General features: G+C 40.2%; 1 protein-coding gene across 1 annotated transcript; it reads left to right on the top strand.

Moving 5' to 3' along the window:
• The first annotated feature begins 15019 nt into the window (after window positions 1–15019).
• LOC115412822 (hereditary hemochromatosis protein homolog) lies at window positions 15020–16051 on the top strand. Its single transcript, XM_030125480.1, has one exon. It carries the CDS (start codon window positions 15020–15022, stop codon window positions 16049–16051), a length of 1032 nt encoding a protein of 343 aa, XP_029981340.1.
• The last annotated feature ends 3421 nt before the right edge of the window (window positions 16052–19472 follow it).

Here is a 19472-nt window from a genome sequence, read left to right on the forward strand (position 1 = left end):
ATTCGGACCAAATAAAATGATTGGTCAGACTTTTATCAGAAATATATGAGAATTAAACATTTTTGAGTTTCAATACCTGGTGGATTTCTTTTACATTTTAGTTTGACACACGTTTATTAGGAGCATTTTAAGATGACAAAAGAAAAGTGTAAAAATGCCACATCATACGGTACAGCTTTAAACTAAATCACATCTAACTTTATGTGTGATGGATGGTTCTGTTTCATTTCTATTGTTTTACAGATATAGTCCAGGTTCAACCCTAAAGTCAGACAGATTTACTCAAATGCCTGCATTTAATTCAACTGCAAATGACTGGTAAAAGTACTAATACTCATATTTTGATGCCTTGTAAATGAATAGACAGTATTAGGTTAGATTTTTTTTAATTAAAATTTGAAAGAAAACAAGGTGCCTTGAGATTAAAAGGGAAATAAACACGTGTAAAAGGTTCAGGCTTTTGGACCAGGGTCTGGTCCAACTAGTCCAGGACAGCCGGTCTGGAACTCCATGGTCCCAGTCCCTTTTTCGCTTTCCTACAGGAAAAGTAATAAAAATGTTAAAATGAACAACAGAACAAATGATGACAGATTCCTACCAGTGTGATGTGACATGTCAGATCTCTTACCTGGGCTGTTGTAAACAGCAGGAGATGATGGACCAGGACACAAACGAGCCACAGGTTCAGAAAAAGAGGTGAGTCCATCCGGTCCATTTCAGGTGGAAATCACAAACATACAGAATAAATCAGTGTTCAGCTCACGCCGACAACACAAATACATCCAGTTCTGTGATTTAGGTTTAGTGTCAGACTGTTGACCAGTTAGTATTAGCATTAGCATTAGGTTAACTGGACTTCACTTCTGACTAAACAGCTGATGTTCCACTGACTACTGTTACAACATGGAATGAACTAAACAGGGAATATTTCTGTCATATACAGACCATTGGTTTTTTCGACAGTCGGATCCACTGCGACCGTTGTGGTCTTTTAGTTTCTTTTAATCCTGCATAAATTTCTTCTTCTTTCCTCGTATTTCTTTAGGCTTGTGTCTTATTTTTGGCTCCAACAGCTTTTACTCGCTTGTTTCGTGTCTGCGATTCACAGTCCATCTGAATTTCCTCGTCGTCCGTCCACTTGTTGTAGCTTCTCTTTTGGTCCATTTTTCGAATTATCAAAATACAAAGCTTGTGGAAATTAAATGAGTTAAATATTGGCGGTGAACAGAATGCGGAAATGCTGCGAGTCTAGTCCACCACTCAGCCTTCTCCAGCACACAGCCCCGCCCCTTAAAGTTCCTGGTAATCTGGAAAGTACTACCTCTGTACCAGGAACTTCTTTGGGGTAAATTCGGGGCCGGGGGAGGGTCAATTACCAGGGTAATTTTCGGTGGAAACGCACCAGGAACTTTGAAAGTTCAGAGTAATACAGGAAGTTCCTGCAAAAGTTCCTGCGGTGGGAAAGGGCCTTATAATACACACCTGAGCTGAAAGTCTGCACCTGGATTTAACTCGGGTACTTAAAATTCTTCAAATGACTGTGGCGTGCCGATGGATATTGAAATTAATGTTTAAAACACCTGTAGATGCCTTTTTGTGTTTCAGACCATTAAAAATGACCGTCCAGAGGAGTTTCAAACATTTACTTCATCACTCATTGGCGCCCCCAGGTGGTCAATTGTTGCACATACCTACAATCTGTGCGTCTCGAGCATTCTTAAAAAGAATTTTGAAAATTTTCTAATCAAGTGTTTCAAACCATTTAAAATGACCACCCTGAGGTGTTTAAAACATTCACACTAACCTGAACAGTAAACTCAGGTTATTTATACAGTGTTATATATGTATCTATTCAACTAATCACAACAGTGCAGGTGGGAATTGAACTCATAACCTTTTAGTTCAGATTCAGTCCACTAATAACCCGAGTTTGTCATTAGTGTTTGGACATGGGAGGACTGTGAGGGGCCACCACTAGCGGCCAGCTACCGGGCCAGGAGCCACCACCACTAAGGGCCAGCTACCGGGCCAGGAGTCACCACCACTAGCGGCCAGCTAACAGGCCAGGAGTCACCACCACTAAGGGCCAGCTACCGGGCCAGGAGTCACCACCACTAGTGGCCAGCTAACAGGCCAGGAGTCACCACCACTAAGGGCCAGCTACCGGGCCAGGAGCCACCACCACTAGCAGCCAGCTACCGGGCCAGGAGTCACCACCACTAAGGGCCAGCTAACAGGCCAGGAGCCACCACCACTAGCGGGCCAGGAGTCACCACCACTATCGGCCAGCTACCGGGCCAGGAGCCACAACCACCAGAGGTAAGCTACCGGGCCAGGAGCCACCATCACTAGTAGCCAGCTACCAGGCTAGGCCAGGAGCCAAGCTAATACAGCAGACATGGCAACTAAAAAGCTTGCAGAAGACATGGAAGAAGTTAAGAAGTCTTTGAACTTTATGTCTGAGGAACTAAGCAAGGTGGCAAAACAACAGACGGGACTACTGGATTTAATTGAGGAAATGCGGAAATTGAAGGAGGTGATCAGGGAAAAAGACAAGAAAATAGACGAACTGGAAAGAAGAGTTGAAGATCTGGAGCAGTGCATAAGGATGGATGATCTGATGATAACAGGATTAAAGACAAACCATCGCACTTATGCAAGCATCACAGCAGGTGACAAGGATGGTGAGGATGCATCAAACACTGAATTACACTCTGTGGAGGAACAAGTTATTAAGTTTTTAAACAGCAAAGAGATTCCTTTACACCATAAAGATATAGCTGTTTGTCACACCTTACCCCAAAAACAGAGTAAGAGGCCAAACATTATTATTTGTTTGGTGAGTAGAAAACAGAAGATTGAAGTGCTTAAGCATGCAAAAAAACTTAAGGGTACAGGGGTGTACATAAATGAAAATTTAACAAAGAGAAATGCTGCAATTGCAAGACAAGCAAGAATCTTGAAAAAGGAAAAAAAAATCCAAGACACGTGAGTAAGAAATTGTAAGGTAATGATAAGACTGAATGGTACTCCTGAACTGGCCAAAGTTGTTGTTATTAGAGACATAACTGAGCTTGATTAATACAAATGAAAATGAAGAACAAAGTACAGAGGTGGACCAATGAACATATGTCATATCAGATTTTTGTTGTGATGGAGCTATGAGGTCAGTTACTGTTGGGGACTGAAATATGAGAATGTGTGAATACACTGAATTTAAGTCTTTTGACTTTCAAGATCACAAACCCTATGTTTTAGAGAATGATATTGACTCAGAGACCCACTTCTATCACAGCATTAAAACAACATGTGAATATTATTCAGAAGACAAGTATAAGTCTAAAATGAAGGGTTTTTCAGTGATTCACTTTAATAGCAGGAGTCTCTATAGTAATTTTGATACAATTAAAGATTATTTGCAACAATTTCAGCATAAATTTAGTGTAATAGCAATTTCAGAGACTTGGCTGAGTGATGAGAAAGAGTTACATGATGAATTAGAAGGATATGAAATGTTTTGGCAAAACAGAGCCAATAAAAGAGGAGGGGGCGTGGCCCTATTTGTGTTAAATGATTTGAAATGTAAGATAAATGGTGACTTGACAACTGCTATAGACAATCTGATGGAATGTGTAACGGTTGAAATTAAGATGGAAAAACACAAAAACATATTTCTTAGTTGTATTTACAGGACACCAGGGTCATGTATTGAAAAATTCAATAAGGAGATTACTGAGTTATATGAACAATATTGTGATAAGGTGATTTTGGTTTGTGGTGACTTTAACATTGATTTACTGAAATGGAATGAACATGCAAAAACGGCAGAATTTGTAAATACTATGTTTAGTTTGAGTTTTCATCCTGTAATTACAAAACCAAGTAGAATCACATTGGAAAGAGCAACATTGATTGATAATATTTTTACAAACATTATTGATGGTGAAATAACGAGTGGTCTATTTCTGACTGACATAAGTGATCATTTACCAGTTTTTATAGAACTGGAAGTGAACAACAAATTATCTTTAACCAACTATATGAAAAAACCTTTTCTGGTTAGAACAAAGTCACCAGAAGCAATTATGGCCTTAAAGGAGGAACTCATAAATTCTGGCTGGCATGACGTTTATGTAGATGATGTTAATGATTCATATAATACTTTCTTAGAAATATTCCTGACATTGTACAACAGACATTGTCCTGTGAAAGAATATAGGCAAAATTTTAAAAAGAATAAGAAACCATGGTTAACTAAGGGATTGGAAAGGGCTTGTAAGAAGAAAAACTGGCTCTATAGGGAATTTCTGAAGCACAGAACGAAAGAAAAAGAGAATAAATATAAAAGATACAAAAACAGATTGACAACAATCATAAGAACACATAAAAAAGCTTATTATGATCAGTTGTTAGAAATACACAAAAATGATATTAAAGGTACTTGGAGAGTGTTAAATGATATGATTAAAAAAAGTAATAAAAAGGATGTTGCTACATATGTTGTTAAAACCGGTGACACTGTGGTGGAAAATACAGAGGACATCGCGAACATATTTAATGACTTTTTTGTTAATGTCGGTCCAAATTTGGCAAAAGATATTACCCAGTGGGAAAAGGATGATAAAAACTTTGATTTTGCTATTGAAAACAATAATTCAATGTTTCTTCTTGGAGTTTGTGAAAGTGAAGTGTTGGAAGTGGTCAGGAAGTTTAAAAATAAAAAATCTACTGATAGAAATTCCATTGATATGTCACTCATAAAACAAGTGATAAACAGTATCCTTCAACCATTCACTTATGTATGTAACAAATCATTTCAAACAGGCACTTTTCCAGAAAACTTGAAAATAGCTAAAGTAATTCCAATTTATAAAAATGGTGATAAGCACATGGTGTCAAATTATAGACCGGTGTCACTGTTACCACAATTTTCTAAAATTATTGAGAAACTATTTGTAAAGAGGTTAGATGACTACATAGACAAATATAGGATATTAAATGATCATCAGTACGGATTTAGGAAAAACCGATCAACATCTCTATTAGTAATGGAATTTGCAGAAAATATTGCAGCAGCGGTGGATCAGAAACAATATACTGTTGGTGTTTTTATTGATTTAAGGAAGGCATTTGTCACAATTGATCACTCAATATTACTCCGGAAAAGTGAAATGTATGGTATAAGAGGTGTGGCACAAAACTGGTTGAAAAGTTATTCACAAAATAGGTCTCAGTATGTATCAATTGGAAATACAAATTCACAACTTAGAAAAGTAACATGTGGGGTCCCACAAGGTTCAGTTCTGGGACCCAAGTTATTTATACTTTATTTAAATGATATTTTTATGGCATCTAGCGAGTTAAAATTTACAATATTTGCAGATGATACTAATTTGCTTTATTCGGGAGCAAATATGAAACAAATATTAGAAACTGTGGAAAAGGAATTGATCAAGTTAAAAAAAATGGTTTGATGTAAATAAGTTATCACTTAATGAAGATAAAACAAAATTTATGGTTTTTGGTGGTGCTAGGAGAAATTTTGATATAAAACTGAAAATTAATGAAATTGAAATTGAAAGGGTGTATGAAACAAAATTTTTGGGAGTGATTATTGACCATAAACTCTGTTGGAAACCACAAATAGAATATATCAGATGCAAAATGTCCAAGGCTGTTGCGATTCTTTATAAAACTCGCGACTTGTTAAGCAAAAAATGTTTGCATATGTTGTACTGTTCACTTGTAATGCCATATATGTCATACTGTGTGGAAATATGGGGCAATGTGTATAAAACTAATTTAGACCCGATAATTAAACTCCAAAAAAAAGCTATTAGAGTCATAAACAAAGCTGGTTATCTCCAATCAAGTAATCCACTTTTTGTAGAATCTGGTTTACTAAAATTTTTTGATATTGTATATTTAAAAACAATGGAATTTATGTTTCGCGTTAAAAGTAAAAACCTTCCTTTTTGTATTCAGAAAATTTTTGAGTTAAGAGAAGGACATTATAATTTAAGAGGGATGTTTGTGTTTGAAAAAGGTAAAGTAAGAACAAACGTTAAATATCACAGTGTTTCAGTTATTGGTGTCAAGCTATGGAACAAGTTGAAGGATGAAGTGAAATTGTGTAGCTCACTGTTGAGTTTCAAAAAGACTTTAATTTGTCAAATTCTGAAGGGCTATGAAAGTAATATGATAACAAAATGATTTATAACACTGAATGTAGTATAATTTGTGTTTAAGTATTTACCTGCTGCAACTACGGGTGTAAACGTGAATTAAGGATGTGAATAGGAGAAGCAGAAATAAGCCTCCGGCTTCAGCTTCTGCCTTTTTCAGTTACAAAATGTGTTAATTTTATGTTTGCTTGTTTTTTAATATGTATGTGTTTTGTTTTGTTGTTGTTTTTTTTTAATATGTATATGTTTTGTATTTTGTATTTAACTGAAATAAACATTCATTCATTCATTCATTCATTCAGTTCCAGACCCCGCGGAGCTACAAGGAGACCACACCCCCTTCCAGCTGTTCAGGTAAAACAGGACTTGACCAGAGTCAGTCCTGATCCTGACCTGCTTCAATCTGTTCTCACCTGGTTCAGTGGGAATCAGTTCCTCTCAGGACAACAGAACTGAACAGAAGAGAAGAAAACATAAGAATGGAACCAAATAGAAAAGAACCAAACAGAATAGCATAGAACAGAACAGAGTCTGTAATTAGGATGGCACTGCCAGTATTACTACTACAACCTTCTTCTACTACTACTACTACTACCACTAGTAACAATACTACCACTACTACTACTACCACCAATACTACTACTACTACCATCACTACAACCTTCTACTATTACTAACAATACTACCACTACTACTGCTACTACTACTGCTACTACTACTACTACTACTACTACTACTACTACTACCAATACTGCCACTACAATCTTCTACTATTACTACCAATTCTACTACCACTATCAGTACTACCATTACTACTACCACTACCAATACTACTACTACTACACCAATAATCCTTTTTACAGTGAAATATAACTTACTCTGCCTTTTTCTCTTCTCTCATAAGCGTCTTTCTCATTCAAGCGTATCAGTACTAGTGTTATTTACTCACTTTTTCCTTAGTGTTCACACACATTTTGTTCAGGAAAGGACTCATAACCTTGATGTGAAACCTGAGTCCTGTTATCAGACACTATTTCCAGGTGTGGCTGGTCTGTTCAAAGTCCTTTAATCTGCTATTGTGTGCTTTATCAAGTCAAAGAGAAAGTAAAGAGGCAGAGACAGAAGCGGACGGACAGATTACCGATCACCAGCCGATCAGATCAATATGTTGGTGATCCAGCTGATGAGTGTGTCTCTGCTGTGGGGTCATGTGATCAGCTCAGGTAAACACAGACCGTTTGTCATCTTTCACTGAACTGAAACAGTCATGAATGAGGCTAAAATTTGTTGACTAGGTTTTTTTTGGCTGACTTTGTTGACTTCAGTTTCTTTAACTTAAGTTTGTTTGTTGGCTTCCATTTAGTTAGTGTTTCTTAGATTTACTTATTTAAAGGGTTTGAGTTTTATTTCCAGAAGACTTTCTTTCTTTTTTGTTGGAACTATGACAGACTGCAATGTCCAGGGTGCATTTCAGTAACGTCCAATCAGAGCTTCAGTTTCACCTGTTTTCTGTGGCAAGAGTTTGAGGCTTCTTCTCAGCTGAGATTCATGGTTACTGCAGTATGTAGAGTCTGTGTTTGTAGTCCAGGTCAGAGGATGACCTCAGATTATTTAACAAACCCACTGTTCATTAAAGTCCTGGTGAAATGGCTCATAGACATCTGTCTGCATTTGTACACATTCATACTGAGGGTATTCTAATAATACATCCATGAAGTAGTTTTTTTTTTGCTGACTTAGTTGATGTCAGTTTGTTTGTTGACTTTAGTTTAGTTTGTTGACTTTCATTTAGTTAGTGTTTGTTAGATTTCCTTCTATTAAAGGGTTTGAGTTTTAGTTCCAGAACACTTTCTTTCAGTTTTGTTGGAACTATAACAGACTACAATGTCCAGGATGCATTTCAGCAACGTCCAATCAGAGCTTTAGTTTCACCTGTTTTACTCTTGGAGCGTTTCCACTACGTGGACCAGGTCCTACTGGTACCAGGTCCTATTCCTGGAGACCGTTTCCATTACAAGATACTTCTGACTTTACAGTACCTGGACATCATAGTGATGTGGTGCATTACTTCCATGTCGTCTGCTCAGAGTTGCTGATAAACTCACTCGTTGTCTCATCAAGCTCATGCTGAATTTTTACGTCAGCCACCTAATGTCCTGGACCGACCATGGTGTAGTTTTGTGGGCTGTCATCATGTGGATTAACCTACCACTATATTTACTGTAAACTTCAGCATCTCTTTTTTGTAAAACAGCGGGTTACAGGAACAACTGTCTGACCAGTGTTTACACATCCCGTTTTAGTATCTGTTCCCCAGTCTTGGAACCTTGGCAGAGGTGATACCAAAAAACTAGTACCGGGTACCAGATTCCAGGTCCTTTTTCATAATGGAAATGCAAAAAGACCGAGTTGAGCCAGTGTTCTGTCGAGTTGAGCTGCTCCGTCAAAGTAAACTACCAGCAGCGTGAATTGAAAGCGATGTCTATCAATTGACACTACCCCGTTAAAACATGCTATCTTATGTTTCGACACGCCTGTTTGAAAATGAAATAATGCTTCTACTGTAGAAAAACACTGTTATTTACTTCTTCATATGAATATGGATAAAGGGAGCTCATTTAGACAGACTTATAACTTCTATCAAAATAAAGCTCCCACTACAGGTAACACACCTCACCTTTGTGATACTCAACACATTGAACATGGGACAACAGAAGAAACATTACATTCAAATCAAGTCAACTTTATTTGATATATACACTATATCCCCCTGAAACCCAGCAATGCATTTTTGTCCTCTGTAGTGGACAAGAGTTTCACAGCTTTACTTTAAAATAAAAAAAAAAATAAAATTAAAAATGTCCACAGATAGATATATATATATATATATATATATATATATATATATATATATATATATATATATATATATGTATATATGTACACACACACACACACACATATATATATATATATATATATATATATATATGTATATATATGTCAGGGTAGAGACTGCGATCTGGTAGGATCGGCGATTCTACCAGTAGAGACTCCGATCGTAGTCTCTACTGGGAGAAACTCCGATCCGAACCCTAACCCTAACCCCTAACCCTTCTACTGGCAGGATCGGAGTTTCTACCAGTAGAGACTCTGATCGGAGTTTCTACTGGTAGAATCGCCGATCCTACCAGATCGCAGTCTCTACCCTTACATATATATATACATATATACATATATATATATATATATATATATATATATATATATATATATATATATATATATATATCTCAGTGGTGGCCACTCGTCTTTCATAGAGGGGAAGCTCATTGTCGGCTTACATCTAAAAAATTGTCAACTTATTTAAACATAAATTCGGCCCTCCATTCCTTTTTAAGAAAATGGTCAGTGACCCTATCGTACCATGTAGGCATCTTTTCCAGGGACTTGACCAGTGTCCTCTCAACAGCCAGCAGAGCTAGGCTACTTAGACAGCCTTGGCCCATTGTGTTGTGGGTGTAGGATTTCAGCCTTTTTAAACAAGAGATGCTCCTTTCATTCTGACCTAGCCAACAGTATGATTGATTTAACTATCTACAAAACGATATTAAACTTGAACAAGAAATGATTAAATTATGTAACTGAAACAAGAAAATGTTGAAATTATGTTAAATTGAAACAAAGAAGTACAATGAGTGTGTTTTATTTACAGTGCAAGAAATGAAGGAGTAATTTTGTAGTGGTTTCTCTTGATTTCACAGCAGAATGCGCAACGGTATTAAACTGAACTGTGTCAGTGAAGGAGTAGATCTCAAAATAGCTGTCAATCAAATGGGATTCAGCCTTTCGACCGATCCTCCAATCAGCACGTGGAAGCCCAGCGTCCAGCCTGGCCGAGCTCCGCCCACAGCTCCATTCACCCCCAGAGCGTCTGGGGGCGGGACAACATTGTGGCATTTATTCAATTACCGTCCAGTTTTGAGGCAATGAAAAAAACTGTTCCACTCAGTCCCATTGAAGTGCATGGATGCTGAGCGTCTACAGGCAAATGCATTGACCATAGATCGTATGAAAAAACAGCGCAACGGGAATGTATGAGAAGTGAACAACATCGAATTTGTTGATTTGTGATAAAGCTGATTCTGAACAAACTCATCTTTGAGATGAACGTGTTCTAACACATTTGTAGTCAATGAAATGTCAACACAACCGAACATATTTGACCATTTAATTTTCGTAATTTTAGGGGAAGCTGAGCTTCCCTTGAAGTCTTTGAGAAATTGCCTCTGAGATATATATATATACATATATATATATATATATATATATATATATATATATATATAGATAGATAGATAGATAGATAGATCGATATGTAAAAACTGTTGCATCATGCTGTTTCCAATTAAGGCAATTGTTTAATGTAAAACGGCGAAAATGTTTACTTACTGGGCCTCAGGAGGATATACACTATTTTGATCTTGTGAAGGAAATTTGGTCTCCTTATTTATCCCATCAGAGATGGCTTCATGTTTCTTTCCACAGACCTCCAACCTGTAGGAGGGCACATGCAATTTCCAGTGTTAGAAAGGTGGATTTGTCCTGTCAATGTAGATGGTCACTGGATTTTAGTGGTTTTCTTGTATTTTGTTCAGACCAATTTCTGGCATGTATTGTGTGTGTGTGTGTGTGTGTGTGTGTGTGTGTGTGTGTGTGTGTGTATATAGGCATTTCAGTTGACCTGATGCAATAGAAGTCAATTTTCATAAAAGGGTTCATCACATCACAAGCCTCCAGACACATCCTGCACAGGTTTTAAAGACTCAATGGGACATATCAATAAAATTCGATCCGTTCTACAGAATACATTTTCACTCTCATTTAAAAGTGTTACTCTTCAATTGGGTAAAGTTTTTCTTTTCTTCAGACCCACGTTGACGTGCGCCATGGATTCACGGATGTGTACACTGTGCACGACAGTCTGAGCTCCACTCATGCACTGTGGCTCGAGTGCCGCGGATGAATACTGTAGCATCTGTATCTGAATCTGACAGACATAAGGCCTCTTTCCCACCGCAGGAACTTTTGCAGGAACTTTCTGTATTATCCTGAACTTTCAAAGTTCCTGGTGCGTTTCCACCGAAAATTACCCTGGTAACTGACTCTCCACTGGCCCCAAAGTTACCCCGAAGAAGTTCCTGGTACAGAGGTAATACTTTCCAGATTACCAGGAACTTTAAGGGGTGGAGCTGTGTGCTGGAGAAGGCTTAGTGGTGGACTAGACTGCCAGCATTTCCGCATTCTGTTCACCGCCAATATTTAACTCATTTAATTTCCACAAGCTTTGTATTTTGATAATTCGGAAAATGGACCAAAAGAGAAGCTACAACATGTGGACGGACGACCAGGAAATAGAAGGAGGAGACCACATGAGGTTAATGAATGTCTACTTTTTTACTAGATCAGCTGTACTGAATACTGCCGTACAAACCGGAGATACTTCCTTAAAGCTATACCGTATGATGTGGCATTTTGACATTTTTCTTTTGTCATCTGAAAATGCTCTTAATAAGTGTGTGTCAAACTAAAATGGAAAAGAAATCCACCAGGTACTGAAACTCAAAAATGTTTAATTCTCATATATTTCTAATAAAAGTCTGACCAATCATTTTAGTCGGTCCGAATAAAATAATTGGCCGAACCTGACTGAACCTCCTGTCAATCATCCATTACGGCCGTCCAGCATCCGATCCATTATCTCCGTCTCACATCCGATATGTGTCCCTCTGAATCTGACGCTTCACTGGCGCTGCTTCTCCTGTTACTGACCACAGTCTACTGTCTAGGATGTGTTTGGATAGAACTGACATGCACATGTGGAAGGGAAAAAACTGATTTATGAACAGAAACAACAACTGAGGGGCACAAACGGGAGTCTGATGAATGAAGGATGGAGATAAAAGTCCAGAAGTCAGCTGTACTGGACTGAACAGGTCTGCATAAAGCTCAGCTTTTATGACGGTGGGACTCATACAGGTACATGTACATGGTGTCACACACTGTAAGATGATGTAGGATGATAAATGTATGGACTATGAAACCTCAAATGTCCGCGGAAAATTCGCGGAGGCCGCGCGTTCACAGTGCGTGCGCCCATCCCCTGGGCACCGCAGTGAAGACACTGACCCAGTACTGCACAGACCAGGTCTACTGATGGAACAGGAGCCGCGGGCCCACGGCAGGTGGATGATGTATCTGATTACTGAGGGAGGGATCCGCGGACACGCCAAAACGGATCGGACCTCCACCTCTGCTTCCTCCTCTGTTTTCATCGCGCATCAGATTAGAGGAGGAGGAGCCTCAGAGCTCAGGCAGAGGGAAGGGGGCGGGGCTTTGGAGGGAGGCGGGTTGTTCATGTTCAAACTTTTACTAAGTGCTGTGAGAAATGCCACATCGGTAGGTATAGCTTTAAACTGCCACATACATATCCAACAGTGCATCCCATAATATCTTACACAGGTGTCTCTTAAAGTGTCAGAACCTTTTTCTGTTTTACCTACATTACAAATACATTACATTACAAATGGATTCGGTGAGGGAGCAAGAAGTTGAGTGTTAGAAACATACAGAGAAACGACGTTGGAAACAAAGTGCTAACTTTTTCACCTGACTGAGTGTTCTGAAATTGAACTAAAGCCACTTTGTAAAAAGTCATGGTCGTATTTCATAAATAAATAATCAAGCTCATTGAACTGCACTGCATATTTTGTTTTGTTTTTTTTACCAGAATGAATTTGTTCAATCAGAATGTGCTTAATTCATCTGTAGTATCGTGATTTGGGTGTGAATCGTACCACATCGCATCGTGAGATGCCATACACGTATCTTTAATATACCGGATCAGAGATGCTATATCAAGATGCGTATCGTATCGGCCTTACAACTAAGTTTCCCAACCCTAATACTTACAGAATATGACTCACTTCTGCCTGGGGTAGGACATATCGATGGGCATTTAAACTGTGAAAACGCTTGGGGGTCATGCGCATGCGTGCACATGCTCAGTAACACTAGGAAGCTCAACTCAACAGGTAGGGTGGCTCGACAGGACATCTGTTCCACGTAGTGGAAACGCGGCATCTGTGGAAAGAGTTTAAGGCTTCTTCTCAGCTGAGATTCATGGGTACTGCAGTATGTAGAGTCTGTGTTTGTAGTCCAGGTCAGAGGATGACCTCAGATTATTTAACAAACCCACTGTTTATTAAAGGTCCCGTATTATGCTATTTTTCAGTCACGTCATATAGGTCTCAGAAGCCCAAAAACATAGTATTTAAATTTGTTCGCCCCAAAATCATCCTTTTTTCGGAGTTTCAGCGGTCGAAAAAGTCACTCTCACCAGCCCTCCTCAGAACAGGTTGTTTCTGGGCCTGCTTCCGGGTATGCAAATGAACGCATCTGTCCACGCCCCTCCCCCTCCCCTCTCTGGGAGAGGACGCGGCTTCCGCTAGCGGTACTACGCGCTAATGTTGACTGTGAAGCCATGGCTCTCTCGTCTACAATACACATGTCTCAGACAGAACGTCTTTCCAAACACTGGCTTTCTTTGCCTTGAAGCATGATTGAACCCCGACGGAAAACGGCGGTGTTGTGTCGGGTTCGTGGCCCTGACACGGAAAGATGCCTGCCGCCACTAATGCAGGCAGCTACTAACAAGCTTGATGCTAACTATACTGATGCCAACCACAAAAGGCCCGTGTTCAAAGTAGTTCTGTTGAATGTCTCTTGATATTATCAGCTCTTGCATGTTAACGGGGACGCAAACGTTAGCAGCAGTAACCGAGCTATGTTAGCTGCCATGCTAACGTTAGACGTACACATCAACACCCACCAGCTTATCCGTAATGTAGGGTTATGCAGTAAAGATACAAAAAAATGATAAGAACTGACATCTCCCACACTTGTACTTGGGTCACGAAGCGTTGGTACTGCGTCCTTCTTGATTCGGAGTCTTTGTGCTAAGCCGGAGCTGTATGGGCCTATGTTAAAAAAACACTCGTCCGTGAAATGCCGGGCACACACATACAAGCGTTTGGGAATGTTGTTTGGTACATGACCATCAAAGATATAATCCAGCCACTTTTTACGGAGAGGCTCGGAAGTGGGGAGCAAAAATAAACTATCGTGTTGGTGTGTGCAGCCAACAACACCACAACTTGCGTGTCTCGCCTTCGCCATGTTTGTTGTCCAAGAGGTACTTTGCCAGGGCGGGGCTCGCTTTGCCAGGGTGGGGGCACAGTCAGGGGGAGGAGTTAAATCCGTTTATGTCGTCATAAGCGGACCCAACTCAAACTCAGCCGTTTGAGCAGGCATTTTCACAAAATGTGGTGTAGCAAGGCAGGGAGGAAACAGACAGTTTTCAAATTCGAACCTCATAATGAGGCTACTGCAACACACACTACTATAAGAAAACTTTCACAAAGTGAGATTTGCATAGTACGGGACCTTTAAAGTCCTGGTGAAATGGCTCATAGACGTCTGTCTGCATTTGTACACATTCATACTGAGGGTATTCTAATAATACATCCATGAACATGAAAGTGTAGAGGACAGTAATTTCCTGTTTCAGTATCACATGGTCTCTCCATGCCCCGCCCCTACCTGCAGATCCTGTCTCATTCCGTCCAATGGGAGCAGTGAACACAAAGTCACCGCACTAAACATTGGACCAAAATTATCTTTGGGTCAAGTGTTTTGGGTTTTCTTGAAACACAAATTTCTTGAGCTTTAATTTTTATTTTTTGTCAGCCACTAGGGGGCTTCATATCCCAGGGATGTTTGACCAAAATGCTTTTCTTCTCACAGCCTCAGGTAGACACTCCCTGTGGGTGTTGGCCTCCTACATCTCAGGGTCCACCATGTTCCCAGAGTTCACGATGGTCCTGATGCTGGACGACATCCAGATGGCCTACTTAGACTCTGATTTGGATAGGATAAGGACGACCGCTGCCACCAAGGTGGAAATGGACCTGTTGCAGGACAATGTGTTCATCCTGCGGGACATGTGGGAAGACATGAAGAAGAGGCTGAACCTGGCCAAACTCCACTTTAACTTGACGACAGGAGTTCATGTCCAGCAGAGGCTGGCGGGCTGTGAGGTGATGGATGGACAACCAGTGCTCATCATGTCCAAGAACGCCGCCAACGGCCAGGACGCCTTCAGCCTGATGTACAATATGACACACTTCACTCTGTCCAGACAGCAGGACTGGGTGATCCACTGGGACAACATGAAGTGGGCGTTCATCCAGGCGCTGTACTCCAACGTCTACCTGCCGGTCTGTGCACACACTCTGAAGATCCTGTTGGATCGAGAAAAACGCCTTGTGATGCGTCGGGTTCGACCTCGTGTTCACTTCCTCATGAAGCAGGTGGTGGGCGGGGCTCAGCTCACCTGCCTGGCTACAGACTTTTACCCCCGCCACATCAACCTGACACTTCTGCGGAACGGCCAAGCGGTGGATGAGGACCAGCTGACGGGTGGCACTGTGCTGCCCAACGGTAACGGTCTGTACCAGGTGAAGAAGACTCTGACGGTCAGCGTTGAAGAGCTGAGGCTGAAACACAACTACACCTGTGTGGCGTCTCACCTGAGCCTGGACAACCGGCTGCAGGTGAGCTGGAGGGTGGAGTTCTCCCGCTCTCACAGGATCCCCATCATCTCAGTTCCTGCCAGCGTGGCGCTCGCTGCCGGTCTGCTGGTGGTGCTACTGTGGTGGAGGAGGAGGTCAAAGGGCGTTGCCATGGAAACACAGGAGCAGCAAGTAGAGTCAAAGCTGTGCATGAAGGATGTTCAGGCGATCTGAGAAAGGGAACACACCAGAGTCCAGAGCAGAACCTGAATTAAACTAAAACTGTAAATTACGCAGAATTCGTTATGTCAATGAGACTCGTTAACAACAATGACAGTAGAGCCGTTTGTCATGAATCAGCAGCAGTAAATCCAGTCACATGGATTCATTATCTTTCTTTCACCACCAGTTTATCTCACTCTCTAACTCTGTTTGGCACGGCACCCTGGTACGATTGACAGATGATCAGTGACAGGGTATCTTTGGACTCTGTCTTGCACCAAGCAAAGGCTCCATGATGGATTAACGATTGATGCTCGATGCTAAGTCTTATTATTCTATATCTATCAAAACAGCTTTGCTTTAAAAGAATTGCTATATTGTTGCATAAAATGATGTTTACTTTGAAATATTGTTTTAGACTGTTTTGAGAAGTCAGGTCTGGGTCAGCATGTCTGGGGTGCATGGAAACTTTGGGGACTTTCTATGGCTGGGTGCTGAACTTGAACTGTGCAGGTGCACAAGGCAGGTGCATAACCTAGGACTGGACTTTCATATGTATACATGCTTGCTCTCACATACAGCTGTTCTACCCCATGTGGGATTCATAGCACCCCACGTGGAGTGGTTTAAGCTTTGTTTGTGATTGGTTACCCCCACGTGGGGCAAATGTGTTTTTGCCTGGTAACAAAAGTTAACCAATAATGTGTATGTATGGAATTAACATAACTGGTAAAGGAGAGTTTTCCAAAGTCACTAAAGACTATAAAAAGAGATGGAAAATTTTTCAAAGTTTGAGAGTTCGTCATAAGAGATACTAATGGATAACTGACTTCTCTTTGATGTTCACAATTTTGGTTTTTTTTCCCATTTTTGATGGAATCAATAAATCAAGCTTTTTTTCTGAACTTTTTAAACCTCGACCCTTCTTTTTGGTGAATTTCTTCATTTCTCCTGTGTTGGTACTTCCATCTGAAACCCAAGTGGTAAGTTGATAATTTAAAATAAGTGACCCCCCTCTGGTAGTAGCCCGGATCGCTGGACCCTACTTATTGGGTACTGGAGTAGGTTAGAGGCCACCAATGGTCATGCACTTTGCAGGCACGCAGACGTAGCCTAGGGCGTAGCAAAGATAGTTACTTGGTGGTAAAAGATAAAAGTATCTGGGGCAGTAATCAGAGACCTGGGATAGTACCTTAATAAAAAAAAAAAATCTTAGTGATTACTGTGCTGTGTGTCAACAACTCAATACTATTAAATAGTGTTTTTAAGTGATGCAACAAGCGTGACCTTTGACCTTCTGCCACCAAAATCTCTTTAGTTCATCCTTGGATCCAAGTTTTGAGACATTCTGTGAAACTGTTTGTGAGATGCTGAATTTTAGACATAATGGAGACACATCTTCTTATAGAGATGAGCCAACACATGTAAAAATATGTATAATTCAATAAACAGAATCTTTGAAGGTTTTTAGTTTAAGGGTTTTACTGATGGTGCTGTGGTACAAGTGGTGCTGGTTTTGGTTTTTCAGAAAGAGTGAGACTGTTGCATTTGTTTAGTGAATTTCTTCATCTGATGGACATGATATAAAATGACTTCCTGTAACTCAGATATTCAGCCAACAGGTTGAACAGGTGAACAACACTGGTTGTTCAACATCCTGTTGGTTCATTTGTGTATAAATGGGTGACAGTGGTCATCAGGTCCAGATTCAGCTGGTCTGGATTCAACTGAAAGCATCAATTCACTTCCTGTTTGTCCCAGACAGATTAGCAGCAAGAAAACGTGACAACAGAAACACATCGACTGCAGCAGATACTGAAACACTGCAGAACTGAAGACGACGCTGATGCCGACATCGATGTCAAGAGTCAAAGTTAAAGAGAAAGTGATGGAAACTGAAGTTGCAGAGACTAATCAGCTTCTTTTCTTCCTTCCACCTCTGAACTTTTGTACCATTTTTGATGATTCATCTAACACAATAGAAACGGACTGAAAATAATTCATCTATTTTTTCATAAAAGCTTCTGGTGGGTGTCAATTATCTGCTGGTGTTTGTGAGTGAAGAAGAAGAAGAGGAACTGTAAAAGACCTCTGGGTATTTTTCTAAACAGTTCTTTTCTGTCAGCCTTCAGTTTATTACATATGTACATTAGTGTGGATGGGACATGACCCTGACATTTAACATGTTTGGTGTTAAATCCATCATATATTTGTCATATTTTCTCGTATGTTTCATCCTGACCTGTAGCGGCTGAACTCAGTACCAGGCGTGTCCTGCGTCCTCAGTTTGTTCATCAGGATCCTGACAAAACCCATGAAGAACAGCAGGTTCACCTAGACACATGGCAGTCACATGATCAGCGTCACATGACCAGATTCACACATCGCCATTTTCCTCCATGACGTGAAGTTGAAACACTGTTCTCAACGTACTGCATCAAATAAATGTTAGAAAATCCGATGACCTGTTAAAACCTCACTGCAAACGGATGTTGGACCTCATTTCATATCAAAACATGTTTTACAGACCAGGAACATCAGGCACCAGCTAACAATAGCATTCACACACTTCTTTTCACACACTTTAGCAGGTGTCTGTTAGAATATATATACTAACCTGAATGTCAACCTGGCTACTAACCCACTGTTGTGTTGTGTTTTGGTCTGTCTGTTTTTTGTCTTCTTGTGCTGTATGTAAAGCTGCTGAATACTTGAATTTCCCTTGGGATTAATAAAGTATCTGTCTGTCTGTCTGTCTGCATGTGTGTGTGTGTGTGTGTGTGTGTGTAAGGTGCAGATTATACACTGTAGCTGATTAGAAGGACCGGTCTCATACCAGAGGGTTAGGAGTCTATGTTTTGTCTCTAATATATGAAAACATCCAAACTGAGTTAGAAGTAACCGTTCTGATCAGTAAATCTGAGGGAAACGTCTGATTAAAGTGACCTTCAGCAGTGTGTTGTATGTGTTGTGTATCTGTTGTGTAGTTTCAGTCCAGGGGGATCAGTTCTGTGTTTTATTTGAGACCGGCCTGTGAACGTTGTCGTCTTGGATCCGTTCAGTGTTTCAAATGACTAAAGAGCACCGATGGATACTGAAATAAATGTTTAAAACACCTGCAGATGCCTCTTTGTGTTTCAGACCATTAACAATGACCGTCTGGAGGAGTTTCAAACATTTACTTCATCACTCTTGGCGCCCCCTGGTGGTCAATTGTTGCACTTAATTTATTTCAACACCATGTCCAAGGTATTTTCAAAAACTATTGACATTTCACCACACATTGCTATTTTTGGTCTCCCGGATGAGTATACTCAATACTCTGTAAAAGAGTTAGAAGTAATAGCTTTAACCTCCCTGACTGCTAAACGCCACCTCCTCCTTAACTGGAAATCTACAATAGCCCCTTCCAGTACACAATGGATTAATGAAG

This window comes from Sphaeramia orbicularis, chromosome 21 (assembly GCF_902148855.1).
Source record: "Sphaeramia orbicularis chromosome 21, fSphaOr1.1, whole genome shotgun sequence".
Lineage (NCBI taxonomy): Eukaryota > Metazoa > Chordata > Actinopteri > Kurtiformes > Apogonidae > Sphaeramia > Sphaeramia orbicularis.